Raw genomic sequence first — 21,049 nt, forward strand, 5'->3', positions numbered from 1 at the left:
CTCAGTGGCAGGGGCGGCGCGCGGCCCGACTGCACCAACTCCCCGCACCACAGAACGCGGGGGGGGGGGGAGAGAGAGAGAGAAGGGATAACTAGAGGCTAGATTCCAAAGATCCAACACCAACCTGCGCTAAAATGAATATAATTGTATTACTAATTCCCAATGTGTGAACACACCTGTACTAACTGTTGTAAAGGTGAGATTATTAATGTTTAGTGTCCCTCTCCCCCCCCCCCAGTGTTGGTATGTTCTCAGGGGATTTGAACCGGCGGAACGTTCCATTGCCCAAGGTTTCCCGCCGGCTGGGTGGCGGGCGGTGTGCGGGAGCGGGCTCGGGCTCGGGCTCTGGGGGATGCGCCGCCCGGCCGCCCGCCTGCCCCACAAGGTACGCGGTTGTTGTGTATAATTTGCCCAGGGGCGGGCGGGAGCCGTCAGACGGCGGAACGAATGTGGCGCTGTTATGCCGGGTGCCGGGGGACGGGTGTGACTGATGCACGCTCCGGGTGGCTGAAGGTTGAAGTGAGGCCCAGGGAGGCGGTGAGTGTGGGCCCCGGGCTGCGGGGGGCGGGGGGCCTGTGTCACCTCCCTCCCCACACACACACACACACACACACACTTGTGGGGAAGACTAGAGGTCGTCAATACAAGGTCACCAATAAATCCAATATGAGAATTCAGGCTTGCATTTATATAGCGCCGTTCATAACCACCGGACATCCCAAAGCGCTTTACAGCCAATGAAGTACTTGGAGTGTAGTCACTGTTGTAATGTATGAAGGAGTTCAGAAGAAATTTCTTTACCCAGAAAGTGGGGAGAATGTGGAACTCACTCCCACAGGGAGTGGTTGAGGCGAACAGTATCAGTGCATTTAAGGGGAGGCTAGATAAACATATGGGGGAAAAGGAATAGAGGGTGATGTTCATAGTTACGTGGGAGGAGGCTGGAGTGGAGCATAAACACCAGCAAGGACTGGTTGGGCCAAATGGCCTGTTTCTGGGCCGTATATCCCATGTAACCAGGTGTCCTGGGCCTCCCCATTGAAATTACAACACTGGGAGAGATGACTCGGCCTAACCAGTCTGTGTGGCTAATTTTTTAAAGCAAAATCATGGAAATGTTGCAAACACTCAGAAGGTCAGGTAGCCCTTCTGCAGAGAACAGACAAGTTAATATGATTTTAAAAGCAGAAAATGTTGTAAACATTCAGGTCACAGATAGCATCGGTAGAGGGGAAACAGCTAACGTTTTAGGTCAATGATCTTTCATCAGAACTCAGCAAGTTTAAAATTGTCACTAGAGGACCTTTCAATCAGAACTGGAAGCTTAGCGACCAACTGCATTTAAAAAGGAATGGAACAAGCCAGGTCAGCCATGATCTTATTGAATGGCGGAGCAGGCTCGAGGGCCCAAATGGCCGACTGCTGCTCCTATTTCTTATGTCCTTTAAGCAGGAGGGAGTAAAACACACACACTGGAAAATAAATAGAATTACTTGTAAAGAGTTTCGAGTGGCGAACAGGAGATGGTGGAAGTGACTAAGTTGATGAGCTGCAGGCACAAGTGTTCACATGGAACTGATACAGTGGCAGTAACAGATCTGGCTCAAAGGGGAAGATTGGTAACATAATTCCTGGCCACAAGGCATTCAGGAAAGAAAGCTAAGGAAAATATGGGTGGGAGGGGATGTGGGGTGGTGGTGGCAGTATTGATCAAACAAACTATTATAGCATTGGAAAGGCATGATGTAGTTGAGTCACATGGAATATATTTGCAGAAGCAAAATACTGCAGATGCTGGAAATCTGAAATAAAAAAATGCTGGAAATACTCAGCAGGTCAGGCAGCATCCGTGGAAAGAGAAACAGTTAATGTTTCAGGTCGGTGACCTTTTGTCAGAACGGAGTACATAGACAGACTGGTGGACTCGTGACAGATTACACTTAATGCAGAGAGGTGTAAAGTGATTAATTTTAGTAGGAAAATTGGGAGAGGCAATATAAACTATAATGTAGAGGGGGTGCAACAAAGGTTCACTAGATTGATTCCTGGGATAAGAGGGCTGTCCTATGAAGAAATTTTAAGTAGAATGGGCCTATATTCTATGGAGTTTAGAAGAGCGAGGTCTGATCTAATTGAAATGTATAACATTCTTGGTGGGCTTGACAGGGTAGATGCTGAGAGATTGTTTCCTGACTGGAGAGTCTAGAACCAGGGGTCATAGACTCAGAATAGGGGTCAGCCATTTAAGAACATAAGAAATAGTAACAGGAGTAGGCCATTCAGCCCCTCGAGCCTGCTCCGCCATTCAGTAAGATGATCGCTAATCTTTCACCTCAACTCCACTTTCCTGTACTATCCCCATATCCCTCGATTCCCTTAATATCCAAAAATCTATCGATCTCTGTCTTGAATATACTCAACGACTGAGCCTCCACAGTCCTCTGGGGTAGAGAATTAAAAGCTACACCACCCTCTGAGTAAAGAAATGTATCTTCGTCTCAGTCTTAAATGGCTGACCCCTTATTCTGAGACTGACCCTTGGTTCTAGACTCCACAGCCAAGGGACATCCTCGCTGCATCTACCCTATCAAGCCCTGTAAAATATGTTGTATGTTTCAATGAGATCACCTCTCATTCTTCTAAACTCTAGAGAATATAGGCCTTGTCTACAAAAACTCTCCTCACAGGACAGTCCTCCCATCCCAGGAATCAGTCTGGTGAACCTTTGTTGCACTCCCTCTATGGCAAGTATATCCTTCCTTGGGTAAGACGACCAAAACTGTCTATAGAACTGAGATGAGAAATTTCTTTCCTCAGAGGGTTGTGAATCTTTGGCCTTCTCAATTGCAGAGTGTTGCGGATGCTCAGTTGTTGAGTATATTCAAGACTGAGATTGGTAGATTTTTGGGTAATCAAGGGATTTGGGTATAGGGTAAGAAAGTGGAGTTGAGGTAGATCTGGCATGATATTAAATGGCAGAGCAGGCTAATCCTGCTCATATTTCTTGTTCTATAAACTAAATGGTACAATTGTAAAGAGGGTGCAAGAACAGGGAGACTTGGGGGTGTATGAGATGTTGAGATGGCTGTTTAAAGAGACACATGGAACCTTGGCCTTAACAATAGAGGCATAGCTGTCAGAAAACACAGGCACCTATTCCCAGCTTGTCCGTTTATTAATGGTTCTTGTCTGAATAAACAAGTACCAAACTCCAGACGCGATATGAGAAAATATAGAGGCACAGAGTACAAATACTAAACTTTTATAAAACACTCGTTTGGCTCCAGCTGGAGTATTGTTGCCAATTATGAGCACCACATTTTAGGAAGGATGTCAAGGCCTCGGAGAAGGTGCAGAAGGTGTTGAGTAGAATGGTTCCAGGGATGAAAGATTTCAGTAACATGGAGAGACTAGAGACCCAGGTTGTTCTCCTTGGAGCAGAGAAGGGAAATTTTATAGGTGTTCAAAATCTTGAAGGCTTTGATAGTGTAAATAAGGAAAAACTTTCCAGTGCCAGAGGGGTCGGTAACCAGAAGAGACAGATTTAAGGCGATTGGCAAAAGAATCAGGCGACATGAGGAAACAAACTTTTTACGCAGCGAGTTTTGATCTGGAATGAACTGCCTGAAAGGGTGGTGGAAGCAGATTCAATAATTAAAAAGGAAATGGATAAATACTTGAAAAGGAGGTTCACTAGATTGATTCTGGAGATGAGGGGGTTGACTTATGAAGATAGGTTGAGTAGGTTGGGACTATACTCATTGGAGTTCAGAAGAATGAGAGGTGATCTTATTGAAACCTATGATAATGAGGGGGCTCGACAAGGTTAATGCAGAGAGGATATTTCCACTCAGGGGAAACTAAAACTAGGGGACATAGTCTCAGAATAAGGGGCCGCCCATTTAAAACTGAGATGAGGAGGAATTTCTTCTGAGGGTTGTAAATCTGTGGAATTCTCTGCCCCAGAGAGCTGTGGAGGCTGGGTCATTGAATATATTTAAGGTGGTGATGGTCAGATATTTGAGCGATAAGGGAGTAAAGGGTTATGGGGAGCAGGCAGGGAAGTGGAACTGGGTCCATGATCAGATCAGCTATGATCTTATTGAATGGCGGAGCAGGCTCAATGGGCCTAATGGCCTAATCCTGCTCCTATTTCTTACGTTCTGAAACATTTGCAGGGCTATGGGGAAAGAGCAGGGGAGTGGGACTAACTGGATCGCTCTTTCAAAGAGCTGGCACAGGCATGATGGGCTGAATGGACTCCTGTGCTGTATCATATCTATGATGATTGTATGATGGTCCTGTCCTTTATAAAAGAATGCATCCTCTTGCAAACTGAAGAACACCATGGGAGATTTGCTAGTATATGTAATTTAAAATAATATGCACATTGCACTTGTTTGTCCATCTTTGGATGGCACCATCTTAAATATACAAAATCACCTGCAGCTGATTTGGCTCAAGTTTCATATTAAAGCAGTGACATTCAAAAACTGAAGAGTTGGGAATTGTACAAGTCAAACTCAGGAAGAGCTGGTAGATAATTATGAATGGAAAAACTCCCAAATATGGTCATGAAAATGTCCAGTCTAGAATAAGCTTCAGCAAAATCCACCAATAAAGGCAAACTAGTGAAATTAATTAACGTTTTGATTGCCATATTTGTGCAGCATAGTACTTGAGGGAATGTTGCATTTATCGGAGGTGCTGTCTTTTTGGAGGACCAACTGAGGCCCCCTACTGCCTGTTCAAGTAAATGTAAAATATTCCATGGCATTTTAAGAGCAGGGAAATTCTATGTCTTGGGCCAAAATGACACTACTGAACCGTATTAACCAATCAATGATCTCATTACTGTTTGTGAGGCCTTACTTTGCACAATTTGGCTGCCACGTTTGCCTTCATAAGTGACTACACTTCTGAAAATAATGAATTGGCTGTGAAAGACTTGCATTTATATAGCGCCTTTCACGACCACCGGACATCCCAAAACGCTTTACAGCCAGTGAAGTACTTTTGGAGTGTAGTCACTGTTGTAATGTGGCGAACACGGCAGCCAATTTGCGCACAGCAATGTGATAATGACTAATGTTTTTCTAGTGATGTTGATTGAGGGATAAATATTGGCCAGAACACCGGGATAACTCCCCTGTTCTTTGAAATAGCGTCATGGGATCTTTTACATCCACCTGAGAGCAGACAGGGCCTTGGATTAATGTCTCATGGAAAGACGGCACCTCCGACAGTGCAGCACTCCTTCAGTACTACACTGGGAGTGTCAGCCTAGATTTATGTGCTCAAGTCCCTGGAGTGGGACTTAAACCCACAACCTTCTGACTCACAAGGTGTGAGTGCTGCCCACTGATCAATAGCTGACACAGTGAAGTACTTTGGGATGTCCTGTAGATGTGCAAGGTGCTATGTAAATTCAAGTCAGTTTGTTCTTCAGACCTGCCTGAAAAATATTTTTTTCTGTGTTCAGACTGTTTCCAGCAAATTTTTAATGCAAAAAAAGTCTCGAATCGGTTTTTAAGTACAAAAATTAAACACCTAATTCCTGTTTTTCTGACTGCAAGATAGCTTGGCCTCTATCCAAAGGAGGAGTCGGGCAGCTGCAAATCGAGAAACTTCCTGCTGTAAGATCAGTTACCCTCATCATTTGCCTATGTGGACCAGTTCCCCACATGGAGCATGTGATCAATGTTCGTTAAAGAACAAACAGACTGGGGATTGAGCTAAGTGTAATCGTGCTTCCGATCCCAGACTACCAGATCATCAACAGTATAGGTTTTTATTTTGCATATTATCTGAAAGATTCTGTTACCTGTTCCTGCCAGTATGCTTGGGTCCAATCCTGTAGTTACACGTTTTATTATAAGATAGAATCTCAGTTGAAACTACAAGACGTTTGTTTCATGCATTTTTATAGCTTTAAATATAGAATTTTTCATAATCCACATTTCTACAAACCTAGTCAAGTCATACTTCGATAAATTAACAGTTTAGTTATTGCCTCTTACTGTCCAAAGGTTTGAGCAATCAAAAATGTATGTTAATGCAAGTTCTTGTGTAGACAGCAATGGGGTTGTTGGCCCAATCGAGGACGCTAATGTTGGTGTGTCTGTCCTCCCAGCATCGAATCACTGACCACACTCGACCAGCTCCGTTGGGCGGGCCACATTGTTCGAATGCCCGACACGAGACACCCAAAGGAAGTGCTCTACTTAGAACTCCTACACGGCAAGCGAGCCCCAGGTGGGCAGAGGAAACGTTACAAGGACATTCTCAAAGCCTCCTTGATAAAATGCAACATCCCCACCGACACTTGGGAGTCCCTGGCCAAAGACTGCCTTAAGTGGAGAAAGTGCATCCGGGAGGGCGCTGAGCACCTTGAGTCTTGTCGCCAAGAGCGTGCAGAAAGCGTGTGGCAAACCAGTCCCACCCACCCTTTCCTTCAACCACTGTCTGTCCCACCTGTGACAGAGACTGTGATTCCCCCATTGGACTGTTCAGACACCTAAGAACTCACTTTTAGAGTGGAAGCAAGTCTTCCTCGATCCCGAAGGACTGCCTATGATGATGTGTTGTACATACATTCGACCATTGAAATCCTTCTCAAGAGGAAGCAGCTGCCACTGTTGTCATAACAAAATTATTACTGAATATATTTTGTTACCTACCACCAAATCATATATACACACAACTATTGCAGTTGATAGCTTCCTCATTAAAAAGGTATCTATTAAACACATGAGGGGAAAAAGGAATAGAAGGATATACAGACAGGGTTAGATCGTGTGGACGGCAGCATAGACCAGTTGGGCCGAATGGCCTGTTTCTGTGCTGTACTTTCTATGTAACTCAAAAGTGCAATGTGAATCAGCTTAGCTGTTTGTTTCAATACAGCATTATTGTGGTACAGTGGATATATTTGCACTGTTGTGATTTTACTATATCCAATTGATTTTCTATAATCAGTAGAGGTGGTCGGCTACAGAAATCTGAGAGAACAGAAGAATTAGGAACGGGAGTAGGCCATCTAGCCCCTCGAGCCTGCTCCGCCATTCAACAAGATCATGGCTGATCTGGCCGTGGACTCAGCTCCACTTACCCGCCCGCTCCCCATAACCCTTAATTCCCTTATTGGTTAAATTGGAGATTACTTTACAGTGCAAATTGCACAATGTTAACCACTATGGTGATTCATCATTGGAGTATTCACCTAATACGTAGTGTTATTCAACATTTGTTTCACAGCTAGCAGTACTACTAATTCGGAGACCATTTTTGCAACTAAAGATGCCAGCAGGGGTGTCCTGGCCTCGTTACCTAAAGATGCTGGGGACAAGCATTCTGGCAATGTTTGCAGGAGCAGAAGTAGTACACAGGTACTATAGACCAGATTTGGTGAGTGAAAAGTCTTATATATTTTGTTTGCCTCTCAATTCTTGCCCTTAATATTCTTTGGCTGGGGAGGGGTATGTAGGCAACTTGACTTCAGGTCTCTGGCCCTACTGCTCTTAGCTTACCACTAGGACATGAAGGTTGAGAGCTGACCGTTGTACTCCAACTATTAGCATTTTATTCCTGTTCCCTTCATTTCTGTAAAGAAATGCTGCAGTGAACTCAGCACATTTTATACCCTTTACATAAACCCATGTTCTCTCCATGGCATAGAAGAAACATCCATGTGCCACACCTATCAATTCTATTTAAAACGTTCTCCACCCATTAATTTCCATGTTTAAAAACAATGACACCACATACTCATGGGGATAACATTTTCTTTCCCATATTGAAGATAAATTTGATGCATTTCTACACCTCAGCCATACAACCATTAATGTGTTTTGTTTCTTTCTTCTCTGTCTTTAGACCTTTTACAAATATGAATTAAATAATGTGCATTTAATCCATCCTATACTTTGGTTGTGTCACATTTTTCAATCTGCAAATTGTGGTTCACACTTGCATATTTAGGTAACAAGGCCAGGACGCGCCTGCTGGCATCTTTAATTGCGAAAGTGGTCTCCTAATTAGTAGTACTGCTAGCTGCAAAACAAACATTTGATGACATCAAGTATTAAGTGAAAACAACTCCAATGATGAATCACCATAGTGGTTAACTTCGTACAATTTGCACTGTAAAGTAATCTCAGATTTTTGTAACCGACCCTTCTACTGATTATAAAAAATCAATTTAGATCTATTAAAATCACAACAGTGCAAATATATCCACTGTACCATAATAATGCTGTATTGAAGCAAACAGCTAAGTTGGTTCACATTTCACTTTTGAATTACATAGAATGTACGTCACAAAAAAGCGAGTAATTTTATGCTGGGTTTGTCTACCCTGGGGCTAATTTTTTAAAATACCTTTTACATTATAGTTGTTCTCGGTAATTTACAAGTAGCTACCGATATCTAGAAAGCCAAAGGAGATCTGCTAGTGTAATATTTGAAAGATGTAAATGCAGATTGTGCCTACTCGTAAGTTAGTTCCACGGGAGCAATCTTTCATGTGTGAGTACACTGTGTTTCAGCAGCCTTCTCGTGAGCATCAAATCAAGCCCACTTACATCCTTAATCGATAATCACACTTACACTTTTCAGCAAGAGGCATTAGATACTGAGTCGGAACCCTAGTTGATTTTGGTCCTAGCCTAAAAGGGGTCATAGAAAATAGGTGCAGGAGTAGGCCATTTGGCCCTTCGAGCCTGCACCACCATTCAATGAGATCATGCCTGATCATTCCTTCAGTACCCCTTTCCTGCTTTCTCTCCATACCCCTTGATCCCCTTAACCGTAAGGGCCATATCTAACTCCCTCTTGAATATATCCAATGAACTGGCATCAACAACTGTCTGCGGCAGGGAATACCACAGGTTAACAACTCTGAGTGAAGAAGTTTCTCCTCATCTTAGTCCTAAATGGCCTGTCCCTTATCCTAAGACTGTGTCCCCTGGTTCTGGACTTCCCCAACATCGGAAACATTCTTCCCGCATCTAGCCTGTCTAATCCAGTCAGAATCTTATATGTTTCTATGAGATCCCCTCTCATCCATCTAAACTCCAGTGAATAAAGGCCCAGTTGATCCAGTCTCTTCTCATATGTCATTCCAGCCATCCCTGGAATCAGTCTGGTGAACCTTCACTGCACTTCCTCAATAGCAAGAACGTCCTTCCTCAGATTAGGAGACCAAAACTGAACACAATATTCCAGGTGGGGCTTCACCAAGGCCCTGTACAACTGCAGCAAGACTTCCCTGCTCCTATACTCAAATCCCCTTGCTATAAAGGCCAACATACCATTTGCCGCCTTCACTGCCTGCTGTACCTGCATGCCAACTTTCAATGACTGATGAACCATGACACCTAGATCACACTGCACCTCCCCTTTTCCTAATCTTCCGCCATTCAGATAATATTCTGCCTTCGTGTTTTTGCCCCCAAAGTGGATAACCTCACATTTATCCACATTATACTGCATCTGCCATCTATTTGCTCACTCGCCTAGCCTGTCCAAGTCACCCTGCAGCCTCTTAGTGTCCTCCTCACAGATCACACCGCCACCAAGTTTAGTGTCATCTGCAAACTTGGAGATATTACACTCAATTCCATCATCTAAATCATTAATATATATTGTAAAGAGCTGGGGTCCCAGCACTGAGCTCTGCGGCACTCCACTAGTCACTGCCTGCCATTCTGAAAAGGACCCGTTAATCCCGTCTGCTTCCTGTCTGCCAACCAGTTCTCTATCCACGTCAGTACATTACCCCCAATAACATGTGCTTTGATTTTGCACACCAATCTCTTGTGTGGGATCTTGTCAAAAGCCTTTTGAAAGTCCAAATACACCACATCCACTGGTTCTCCCTTGTCCACCCTACTAGTTACATCCTCAAAAAATTCCAGAAGATTTGTCAAGCATGATTTCCCTTTCATAAATCCATGCTGACTTGGACAGATCCTGTCACTGCTCTCCAAATGCGCTATTTCATCCTTAATGATTGATTCCAACATTTTCCCCACCACCGATGTCAGGCTAACTGGTCTATAATTACCCGTTTTCTCTCTCCCTCCTTTTTTAAAAAGTGGTGTTACATTAGCAACCCTCTAGTCCATAGGAACTGATCCAGAGTCGATAGACTGTTGGAAAATTATCACCAAAGCATCCACTATTTCTAGTGCCACTTCCTTAAGTACTCTGGGATGTAGACTATCAGGCCCTGGGGATTTATCGGCCTTCAACCCCATCAATTTCCCTAACACAATTTCTCGCCTAATAAGGATATCCTTCAGTTCCTCCTGCTCACTAGTCCTTCGGACCCCTAGTACATCGGGAAGGTTATTTGTGTCTTCCTTTGTGAAGACAGAACCAAAGTACTTGTTCAATTGGTCTGCCATTTCTTTGTTCCCCATTATAAATTCACCCGAATCCGACTGCAAGGGACCAACGCTTGTCTTCACTAATCTTTTTCTCTTCACATACCTATGGAAGCTTTTGCAGTAATTTTTTATGTTTCCGGCAAGCTTCCTCTCGTACTCTATTTTGGTTTGTACTGGTCCCACCTCCCCCAGAACCGGTTCCAATGTCCCAGGAATTTGAATCCCTCCCCTCTGCACCACTGCTCAAGCCACGTATTCATCTGAGCTATCCTGCGATTCCTACTCTGACTAGCACGTGGCACTGGTAGCAATGCTGAGATTACTACTTTTGAGTTCCTACTTTTTAATTTAACTCCTAGCTCCCTAAATTCGTCTTGTAGGACCTCATCCCATTTTTTACCTATATCATTGGTGCCAATGTGCACCACGACAACTGGCTGTTCACCCTTTTCAGAATGTCCTGCACCCGCTCCGAGACATCCTTGACCCTTGCACCAGGGAGGCAACGTACCATCCTGGAGTCTCGGTTGCGGCCACAGAAACGCCTATCTTATTCCCCTTACAATCGAATCCCCTATCACTATTGCTCTTTTTCCTGCCCTCCTGTGCAGCAGAGCCAGCCACGGTGCCATGAACCTGGCTGCTGCTGCTCTCCCCTGATGAGTCATCCCCCTGAACATTACCCAAAGCGGTGTATCTGTTTTGCAGGGGGATGAGCGCAGGGGACCCCTGCACTACCTTCCTTGCACTGCTCTTTCTGCTGGTCTTCCATTCCCTATCTGGCTGTGTACCCTTTACCTGCGGTAAGACCAACTCGCTAAACATGCTATTCACGTCATTCTCAGCATCGTGGATGCTCCAGAGTGAATCCACCCACAGCTCCTGTTCCACAACGCGGTCATGGTCAATTATAGCACCATCAATCCAGTGGAGTTTATCCAACTCCAAACAGACCAGAGATTGTACTTGGTACATTTTAGGTATGCAAAGCTGGCCAGCCACCCTGCTGCATTGTGTAAGTAACTAGTGTTAGCAGGGGAGCTTTGCATTAATCTTAACAGCTGGAAGCAAAAGGTAATGAAAATATCAGCAAATAATGCTTTATTGTATTTTAAAGCAAGGATGGTCAAGCTGTGAATGTATTTAACATTCAAATAAGTAGATATTAAAAGTAGCAGGAAATTGTCGAAGCTCAGACAAGCATTCACAAAAATGTTTTGGGGGACCATTGCTGTCTGCAAAAGCATTGGTGTGGGAGTAGGAGATAATGAGTGCAATATTAACAAAGCGAGAATTATAAGTTGGCACACATGAATTATTGAATTTGAGGATCTGGATCAGACATTTTACTGTACAATGCTGTTACATTCAAAGTTGCCGCATGAACATACAAAATTGTCAGCCATGAAAAGACCAGATGGTCCATCAAGGCTGCCCCAAATAATGATGACCGGACCATCATGGCTAAATGTTTTCGTCCCGTTCATTCCCCGCAGCTATGTAATCTGGGAGAGGCAAAAGTCCAGGGCCAATAAGAGAAAAACTCTGGAAAATTCCGTTGACCCTCAGGCGATCAAAAGCAGTCCAGGAGATCACACGGACCAAGTGTTATCGATAAAGACACTTACCTTCTACATGATGTGATCTCTTCCCCAGTCAGGAACTGGTCCAGCTCCCTCTTGAAGGCAGAGAGTCAGCACCCGCCACACTAGCCCACACAACGAATTCCAGAGGCTCAATTCTCTCGAAAAAGAACTGCCTAATATCCAGTTTATTGACACCTGCATAGTTTAAACTTGTGCCCCCAGGTCCCCTCCCAATATACGAGATAGGGATGCTTCCAGCCCATTAATTATTGATCACCCAAGTCTATGCTGCTCTGAAGTCAATAAACAGAGGTCCTCGAGCCGTTTGGAGTACTGGAGGTTCTTTACAACACACATCATTTTTCAGCTGCACAGGGGGAGGGATGAAGAATAAAAGAGCTCTGGTGATAGGTGATTCTATAGGTAGGAGAACAGACAGGCGTTTCTTTGGCCGTAGACGTGACTTCCGAATGGTATGGTGCCTCCCTGGTGCCAGGGTCAAGGATGTCACAGAGCGGACGCAGGGCATTCTGGGGTGGGGGGAGAAAGAGGGTAAACAGCTCGAGGTCCTGGTCCATATCGGGACCAACGACATAGGTAGAAAGAGGGATGAGGTCCTACAGGAAGAATTGAGGGAGCTAGGAAGAAAATTAAAGGTAGTAATCTCCGGGTTACTACCGGTGCCACGTGCTAATGAGTATAAGAATAGAAGGATAGAGAAGATGAACACATGGCTGGAAAGTTGGTGTAGGAGGGAGGGCTTTAAGTTCTTGAGGCATTGGGACCACTTCTGGGGGAGATGGGACCTGTACAAACCAGACGGGTTGCACCTCAACAGGGCCGGGACCAATATCCTCACGGGGAGTTTTGCTAGTGCTGTTGGGGAGAGGTTAAACTAGCTTGGCAGGGGGATGGGAACCTGAGAACAAATTCAATAGGGAAGGAAGTAAAGCAGAAATTGGATAGCAAGAATCTAGAAAGCGAATTTGTAAGACAGAGGAAACAGGGCTGAGTAAGTAGTAAGCGAGGAGGTCTTCCTGTGCTGAATGGTATATACTTTAATGCAAGGAGTACAGTGAATAAGGCAGATGAGCTAAGAGCACAGGTAGATATTGGGAGTATGACATTATCGCCATTTCAGAAACATGACTGAAAGAGGAGCAGGTTTGGCAGATCAATATTCCTGGTTACAGGATTTTTAGACAAGACAGAGAGAGGGGTAAAAAAGGGGGGGGGGGGGCGGTGTCAAGGTACTAATTTAAAAAAAACCAGCGGTGAGGGGGGATGATATGTGAGAGGGATCATCAAATGAGGCCATATGGGTCGAATTGAAAAATAAAAAAGGGGCGATCACACTGCTGGGCATGTATTATAGACCCCCAAACAGTGGGAGGGAGATAGAGGAACAAATATGTCGGCAAATTGCTGTGAAGTCCAAAAACCATAGGGTCGTAATAGTGGGGGATTTTAACTACCCAAATATTGACTGGGTACAGAGGGTGCGGAATTCTTGAAATGCATTCAAGAGAACTTTTTTAGTCAGTATGTAACAGCCCAACACGACAGGGGGCGGTCTTGGATTTAGTTTTGGGGAATGAAGCTGGGCAGGTTGAAGGGTATTAGTGGGAGAGCACTTGGGTGCTAGTGACCATAATTCAGTCAGATTCAAGTTGGTTATGGATAAGGACAAGGATAAGCCTGGAATAAAAGTCCTGAATTGGGGAAAAACTAATTTTGCTAAGTTAAGGAATGATTTGGCCATAGTGGACTGGAAACAGCTACTTGTGAGTAAACTTAAAAATCGCAAATTTCCCCATTTAACTTGCTCCAGTGTAAGTCAGTTTGTTAGGTTTTTTTCTAGTTTAGTTTGTTCTCTCCAAAAGGGGGTGTGACCAGCCACTTACATCTCTTCTGGCCATAGAAGCAAATTTGGCCAGCTGAAAGTTACTTTAAACTAACATTGGCCAGTGTATGTGGCCACTTTTGTAGGCACAGAAAAACCTTGCCTACATTTAAGAAATCAGTGCAGGTAGCCAGAGATTGGGGGGCGGCGCGTGGCGGGTGGTGAGTTAGAGGATTCTAAAACACCGTTACAACATTATAACATCTTCAGCACAACATCATCAAAATAAATGAAAGATAAATCAGCTACTGAAAATAAAGCAGTCCTACCTTGCCGACTGCAGAATGCACCGGCTAGACCTCCCGCCAGGGCTAGGGGCGGCAGGCTCGCATGACTGTAGGGGTGAGGGATTTTTACTTTTTACAGTTGTCCCTAAATGTTGCGTGGTCCTAATGGAGGATGATTTAGTTTTAATGCAAAATATCTTTTATTGGATATTTTACAATGCACTTCAACGACAACAGCAAAGAAAGGCTGCACCCATCCCTCACCCACGTCTCGAGGAAAGTGCACTTCCTCATAGGGTCGGTGATGGTGGGGGGGTTGGGGGCCCGGCTTGGGTTTGAACAGTGGCTGGTACGTGGATTGAAGTGTGGGTGGCACTTGAGTATCCGGCTTTTGTGCCCTTATTGCAGAAGCTAGCTCCCTCATGGCATCTACCATCATTTGGACACCCTCTGAAATGCCCACTTCCTGTCTCAGTGCTGAGATTTCACCCGACAGTGTCGCTACCTCATCACGCACCCCACTGACGGCCGCCACGAGTGATCTTGTGACACAACCTGATTTACCTCTGCTGAGGGCTGCCTCTCAGGAGAGACTGGTCAGCTTCTCCTTCCCCTTGCCGTGGGTCTGCCTAGTGGCTCCCCTCCAGTGCGAGGCGCAGGCTGGGACAGTGGGGGACTGGGTGTCCCAAGATGCATTTCACGACCTCCACTGGGACCCGCGACCTCGGAAGGTGTGAACCCATGGAATGTTGCCGAGGAGCTCATGGAGGTTTCTGGCAGTGTGATGCCCTGTACTACGGACTGATCCATATCGCGGTCAGTATTCTCCCTAGCACACATTTCTATGGACCCCTCCTCCCCCCCACCCGCCTTGGTCTGGAGCGCACGCATCTGGATCTTCTGGTGGATCTTCAGGATGTTGGGGAGTATCTTCTGCAAAATACAATAGAACAGTCAAATGGTTAACAGCACAGGAGGGGGCAGGATGGGTGGTATGAGTAGTCTGACATGTAGCAGGCCAGTCAGCAGGTTGATTTGAAGGGCGACTATGCATTTTAATGACTCGCCCTCACCCTTGCGTATGGGTCCAGCTTGTGCAGAGCTAATTCTTTTTCTGCCGGTGCGACTCAGCAAGGCAGCAACCCTCTGTTCCAGGAGTGACAGTTGGTGCAGATTTGACGGACCTCCTCCTGTTCTAGTTCTCTCCCTCTTGTTATGGGCCAATTTCTTCTGCAAAGATGAAAATATTAATTTTTAGACATGGTGCGCTTCAGTTCTGTGGGACACATACAGATGGTCACATTTTCTATTGCAATTCAATTTAAAGATGAAGATATTACTTGCACTCACTGCTTGACCAACGTCCTGCCATTTCTTCTTGCACTGGCTTCCAGATCTTGCGGTGTTGACCTAAGCGGAGTATTCTTCTGCAACTAGGTTCCATCTTTTTCCCATTTCCTTGGGGGAGACCTTTGACGGACCACTCTTACTGATATCCAGCTCCAGCCATTTCTCCTCAGTGACAGTCACTAGTTTCTCCACTTCCTCATGGAGGAAATTCTTGGTTCGTCTTGCACGCTCTTGCGCCATTCGTCTATTGGACTCACACTCAGGTAATGTTCAAAAATCACACTTCTCACCTTTCTTCCACCTATCCAGCACTCCTTTCCACTCCCTCAGCCACACAAAAATCAATATTCAAACCCTACCTTTATATATGCTCCATAACCAATTATTCTGAGGACGCTCTCTCTTTAATTGGCCGATTGCCAAGCTTCCTGTTGCACTGCGCATGCGCGCACACTCAAATGGTCATGCGTGCCCCTGCTGTACTACACAAGACGCTGGGCCCAAGCCCTGCCCCTCTCCACCCCCCCACCCCCCCAGGCTCTGCAGCGCCACACCGATGGATCCGGACGACAATGGAGTGGTCAAAGTTTTTGACGCTTTTCTTGCCCCAAGAAATCGGCGTGCCACTCCTAACTGCACCACTCTAGGCGGCTGGGGAAATTTGGGCCCTTACAGAGGAGGATAAAGAAAAAAAGGGACACTTATGTCCTATACCAATGGCTAAATACTATAGAATCTTTAGAGGAATATAGAAAGTTAAGAGACAAAATTAAAAAGGATATTGGGAATGCCAAGAGAGAACACGAAAAATTCTTGGCTAGTAAAATAAAGGAAAACCCTAAGATGTTCTATAAATATATTAAGAGTAAGCGGGTAACTAAAGAGGGTAGGGCCTATTAGAGACCATGAGGGCAATCTTTGTGTGGAGGCGGAAGATGTTGGTAAGGTTAACAAATATTTTGCATCTGTTTTCACAAAGGAAAGGGGCAATGCAGATACTGCTATCGAGGAGGAGTGTGATATTCTGGATGAAATAAATATAGTGAAAGAGAGGAAGTATTAAGGGGTTTAGCAGCTTTCAAAGTAGATAAGTCCGCAGGTCCGGATGAAATGCATCCCAGGCTGTTGAGCGAAGTAAAAGAGGAAATAGCAGAAGCCTTGACCATCATTTTCCAGTCCTCTTTGGATTAGGGCACGGTGCCGGAGGATTGGAGGACTGCTAATGTAGTACCCTTGTTTAAGAAGGGAGAAAGGGATAGGCCAAGTAATTACAGGCCTGTCAACCTAAACTCAGTGGTGGGAAATTACTGGAAAAAATCCTGAATGACAGGATACATCTACATTTGGAAAGGCAAGGATTAAATAGGGACTGTCAGCACGGATTTGTTAAGGGAAGATCGTGTTTGACTAACCTGATTGAATTTTTTGAGGAGGTAACCAAGAGGGTTGATGAGAGTAGTGCGTATGATGTAGTGTACATGGACTTTAGCAAAGCTTTTGATAAGGTCCCACATGGTAAGACTGGTCATGAAGGTTATAGCCCATGGGATCCAGGGCAAAGTGGCAAGTTGGATCCAAAATTGGCTTGGAGGTAGGAAGCAAAGGATAATGGTTGATGGATGTTTTTGTGACTAGAAGGATGTTTACAGTGGGGTTCTGCAGGGTTCAGTACTGGGTCCCTTGCTTTTTGTGGTATATATCAACGATTTAGATTTGAATATAGGGAGTATGATTAAGAAGTCTGCAGACGACATTAACATTGGCTGTGTGATTGATACTGAAGAGGAAAGTCATGGACTGCAGGAGGACATCAATCTACTGGTCAGTTGGGCAGAACAGTGGCAAATGGAATTTACTTCAGAGAAGTGTGAGGTAATGCACTTTGAGAGGGCTAATAAGGGGTATACACATTAAGCAGTAGGCCAATAAATAGTGTAGATACATAAGAAATAAGATCAGGAGTAGGCCTCTCGAGCCTGCTCCGCCATTCAATAAGATCATGGCTGATCTGATCATGGACTCAGCTCCACTTCCCTGCACGCTCGTTCCCCATAACCCCTTATCGTTTAAGATTTCTGTCTTAAATTTATTCAATGTCCCAGCTTCAACAGCTCTCTGAGGCAACGAATTCAACAGATTTACAAACCATTGAGAGAAGAAATTTCTCATCTCTGTTTTAAATGGGTGGCCCCTTATTCTAAGATCATGCCCTCTAGTTCTAGTCTCCCCATCAGTGGAAACATCCTCTCTACATCCACCTTGTTGAGCCCCCTCATAATCTGATACGTTTCGATAAGATCACCTCTCATTCTTCTGAATTCCAATGAGTAGAGGCCCAACCTATTCAACCTTTCCTCATAAGTCAACTCCCTAATCAACCGAAGCAAGTATGTCCTTTCGTAAATATGGAAACCAAAACTGCATGCAGTATTCCAGGTGTGGCCTCACCAATTCCTTATATTAGTTGTAGCAAGACTTCCCTGATTTTATACTCCATATCCTTTGCAATAAAGGCCAAGATACCATTGGTCTTCCTGATCACTTGCTGTACCTGCATACTATTCTTTTGCAGTTCATGCACAAGTACCCCCAGGTCCTGCTGTACTGCGGCACTTTGCAATCTTTCTCCATTTAAATAATAACTTGCTCTTTGATTTTTTTTGTGCCAAAGTGCATGACCTCACACTTTCTAACATTTATACTCCATCTGCCAAATTTTTGCCCACTCACTTAACCTGTCTATGTCCTTTTGAAGATTGTTTGTGTCCTCCTCACACATTGTTCATCTGTGCGTGAGGCAAAAGGACCTGAAATTTGCAGGTCAGGTGGATAAGAAGGCATACAGAATGCTTGCCTTTATTGGCTGAGGCGTAAAATCTAAAGGCAGGGAGGTTATGCTTAAATTGTATAATACTTTGGTTAGGCCAAAGTGGAGTACTGTGTGCAGTTCTGGTCACCGTATTATAGGAAGGACGTGATTGCACTAGGGAGGGTGCCGAGGAGATTTACTAGGATGCTGCCTGGAATGGAGAATCTTAGTTATGTGAACAGATTGGATAGGCTGGGTTTGTTCTCATAGGAACAGAGGTTGAGAAGAGACCTCATTGAGAGGTACAAAATACTGAGGGGCCTGGACATAGTGGGCCTATTTTCATTGGTGAAGGGGTCTATTACAAGGGGGCATAGTTTTAAGGTGGTTAGTGGAAGGTTTAGAGGAGGGGGGGGGCTTCTTTACGCAGAAGGTTGTGGGGATCTGGAACTCACTGCCTGGAAGAGTGGTGGATGTAAAAACCCTCATAACTTTTAAGAGATGGTTGGATGGACACTTAGTGCCGTAACCTGCAGGGCTACAGATCTAGAGCTGGTAATTGGGATTAGACTTGGGACTAGATAACCTCTTGTTCGCCAGTGCAGATATAACGGACTAGTTTCGATCGCCTGGATATGTCGGAGAGGGATTTTCCCAGATTTGTTTCTCCCTAAATTGGCCTGGGTTTTTGCCTCTCCCAGGAGATCACATGGCTCTGGTTGGGTTGTCGTGTCGAATGAGGCGAACTAGTTGCTCTTTGCCTTTCTGCCATTGTTCGTAGATTTATATGTAACTTTCAGGACTGATGACAAGAGGCCGGTGCGGACACGATGGGCCGAAATGGCATCCTTCTGCGCTGTAAATTTCTATGTAGCTCTCATGTAGTGCCCTTGGAAAAAGTCCATCACCCACCATGTAAGGGGACCAAAACTGGGCACAGTACTCTACAGGTCACTGGTCAGACTACATCTAATGTCAAAATGGTGTCCTTTTAATAAATCATACAACCACTATAATTTCTCTACATTGGTCATCAACCTTTAGTGACCTGTGGACAATAACACCAAGTATTGGTTATTTGATCCTTTCAAAACTGCAATTGAGCGAACTTTAAGTTCAAGATAATTAATTATTCAGCATTCTTAATGTGTTACATTGTAGAGGCAATGGGCATTAACATGCAACTTCACTTTAGTAGGGCAAGTTCCTAATCCTGCTCACAATGTTAATGAGGGAATAGCAGAGTTGCTGTTACTAAAATCTCCAACCAGGGCAAAGCATCAGCTGGCTGGTGTTTTACCTGACAGTTCATTACACAGGGAACCTAATGGTAGTAAACAACAGGGATAAAACCATATTAATGAAGCCTGTAATCATAAATTATAGTGTAGTTACATGACTTTATGGGTCAAAATGAGCTTTATTCTGAACTTGTCTATCTGCTTTAATATTCTAATGTCTGTTAATTTGAGTTTTGATTCCAATGTGTTTTATTTTAGAGTATACCAGAAATTCCACCTAAACCAGGCGAGCTTAAAACAGAACTGCTGGGCCTGACAGACCCACTGCAAACTCATAATTCTAAACAACACTGACGGAATGTGGACAGAAGATTCAAATGCTCCATAAAGCCCATTGGACAGCTACTTGTTTAATATAATTAAAATTGTAACATTATTTTGGCACTTATTTAAAAATATAAATTGCAACTTTTTTTTCTGTATTTGCTTCCAACATTCTTTGCTTTACTAAGCAGCTCTAAAGCTGGCACATCAAAGCCATTTCTATATAAAGGTAAAAACAGGATAAATAAACTGGAATTCTTGCACACCTAGTGGCTAAATTTAGAATAGCAGAACCATAGCATCCATCTTGACTTGTATTAAGAAAAAAAATGAAGAAATGAGTACTTTTGGAAGTCAAAATTTTTTTTTAACCTTCATATGAAGGTGTTTGTACTGGACATCCAGAAATTGAAGCCTAGTGGTGCAGCTATTGAGACAAGAGAAATAGTAGTGGTATACACACATGTCCAAGATGATCTTTGAAACTAAAAGTAACCCATGAGTGCAGGCACCATGTAATTCGAGTGACACTTTATGTAGGCACCATCATTGCTGCTTGGAATGAGAAACATGGTTTTGGGAAAGATTGTAGCTTTGCAAGAAGAAAATGGTCACTAAATTGCATTAGGCTCGAATGGGTATTTCTGCTCGAGAACTCTTGCCAATTTCATTAGGGTAACCTAAATATGGCGAGCTAACCAGTATTTAGAATAGACCTAGGGAAGAGGAGCTCCACAACACATCTCTACGTCAGGTAATTTATTTTTGTATAGTAATTACTGCAAATAAATTGAACTGAACTCAAGCATGTTTTCATTTGTTGTTCAAAGTCACTAATTACAACACACCAGATTACCTAATGGGCATCACTTGTCATGAATCAGTTTGGCTTTTGGCAACATCTGACTCAGCAAGGTAGGCAGACTAGTAGTTGGCCAACCTCTACCCTGGAACACCTAGACCTAACTGGTGGCCAAGCTAATTTTGCTGGTTTACAAGTTTCATTAGCATCTAGTTAAAGCTATACCAGCTTGGAGCATAGTGCAAATAAAGCTTACCTCATGCAACCAATGACTCGTCAAGTGGGCTGGACACTATTTTACCATGTACCCCCATTTATGGCTCCAAGGGTTGTCTTACAAGTGCCAGAATCTAAGTGGAGCCTTGAATGGAGCTAAGGGAATATATGTTTACAAGTCAAAAGCAAGAATTAAAATT

At 44.2% G+C, this 21,049-nt stretch overlaps 1 protein-coding gene across 4 annotated transcripts; it reads left to right on the forward strand.

Moving 5' to 3' along the window:
* Positions 1 to 277: 277 nt before the first annotated feature.
* On the forward strand, positions 278 to 20,636 carry uqcc6 (ubiquinol-cytochrome c reductase complex assembly factor 6). 4 transcript variants are annotated; one of them, XM_070900055.1, is made up of 4 exons: positions 297 to 385; positions 6,134 to 6,255; positions 7,258 to 7,407; positions 19,766 to 20,636. In XM_070900055.1, the coding sequence occupies exons 3-4, from the start codon at positions 7,300 to 7,302 to the stop codon at positions 19,859 to 19,861; spliced, it is 204 nt and encodes a 67-aa protein (XP_070756156.1). In that variant the 5' UTR covers positions 297 to 385; positions 6,134 to 6,255; positions 7,258 to 7,299; the 3' UTR covers positions 19,862 to 20,636. The 4 variants fall into 4 exon arrangements, with proteins under 4 accessions (XP_070756155.1, XP_070756156.1, XP_070756154.1 ...); XM_070900054.1 differs by lacking the exon at positions 6,134 to 6,255 and having other exon boundaries at positions 278 to 385; XM_070900053.1 differs by lacking the exons at positions 297 to 385; positions 6,134 to 6,255 and adding an exon at positions 448 to 537.
* Positions 20,637 to 21,049: the final 413 nt, after the last annotated feature.

The sequence above is a fragment of the Pristiophorus japonicus genome, chromosome 15 (assembly GCF_044704955.1).
Source record: "Pristiophorus japonicus isolate sPriJap1 chromosome 15, sPriJap1.hap1, whole genome shotgun sequence".
NCBI lineage: Eukaryota > Metazoa > Chordata > Chondrichthyes > Pristiophoridae > Pristiophorus > Pristiophorus japonicus.

Excerpts from the sequence above, each read along its gene's own strand:
- uqcc6 (XM_070900053.1), top strand. The coding sequence starts at position 448 with ATGTGGCGCTGTTATGCCGGGTGCCGGGGGACGGGTGTGACTGATGCA. Across the intron at positions 538-7,257 it reads AAGTGAGGCCCAGGGAGGCG|CTAGCAGTACTACTAATTCG; the intron begins GTGAGTGTGGGC and ends TTTGTTTCACAG. Across the intron at positions 7,408-19,765 it reads GGTACTATAGACCAGATTTG|AGTATACCAGAAATTCCACC; the intron begins GTGAGTGAAAAG and ends GTTTTATTTTAG.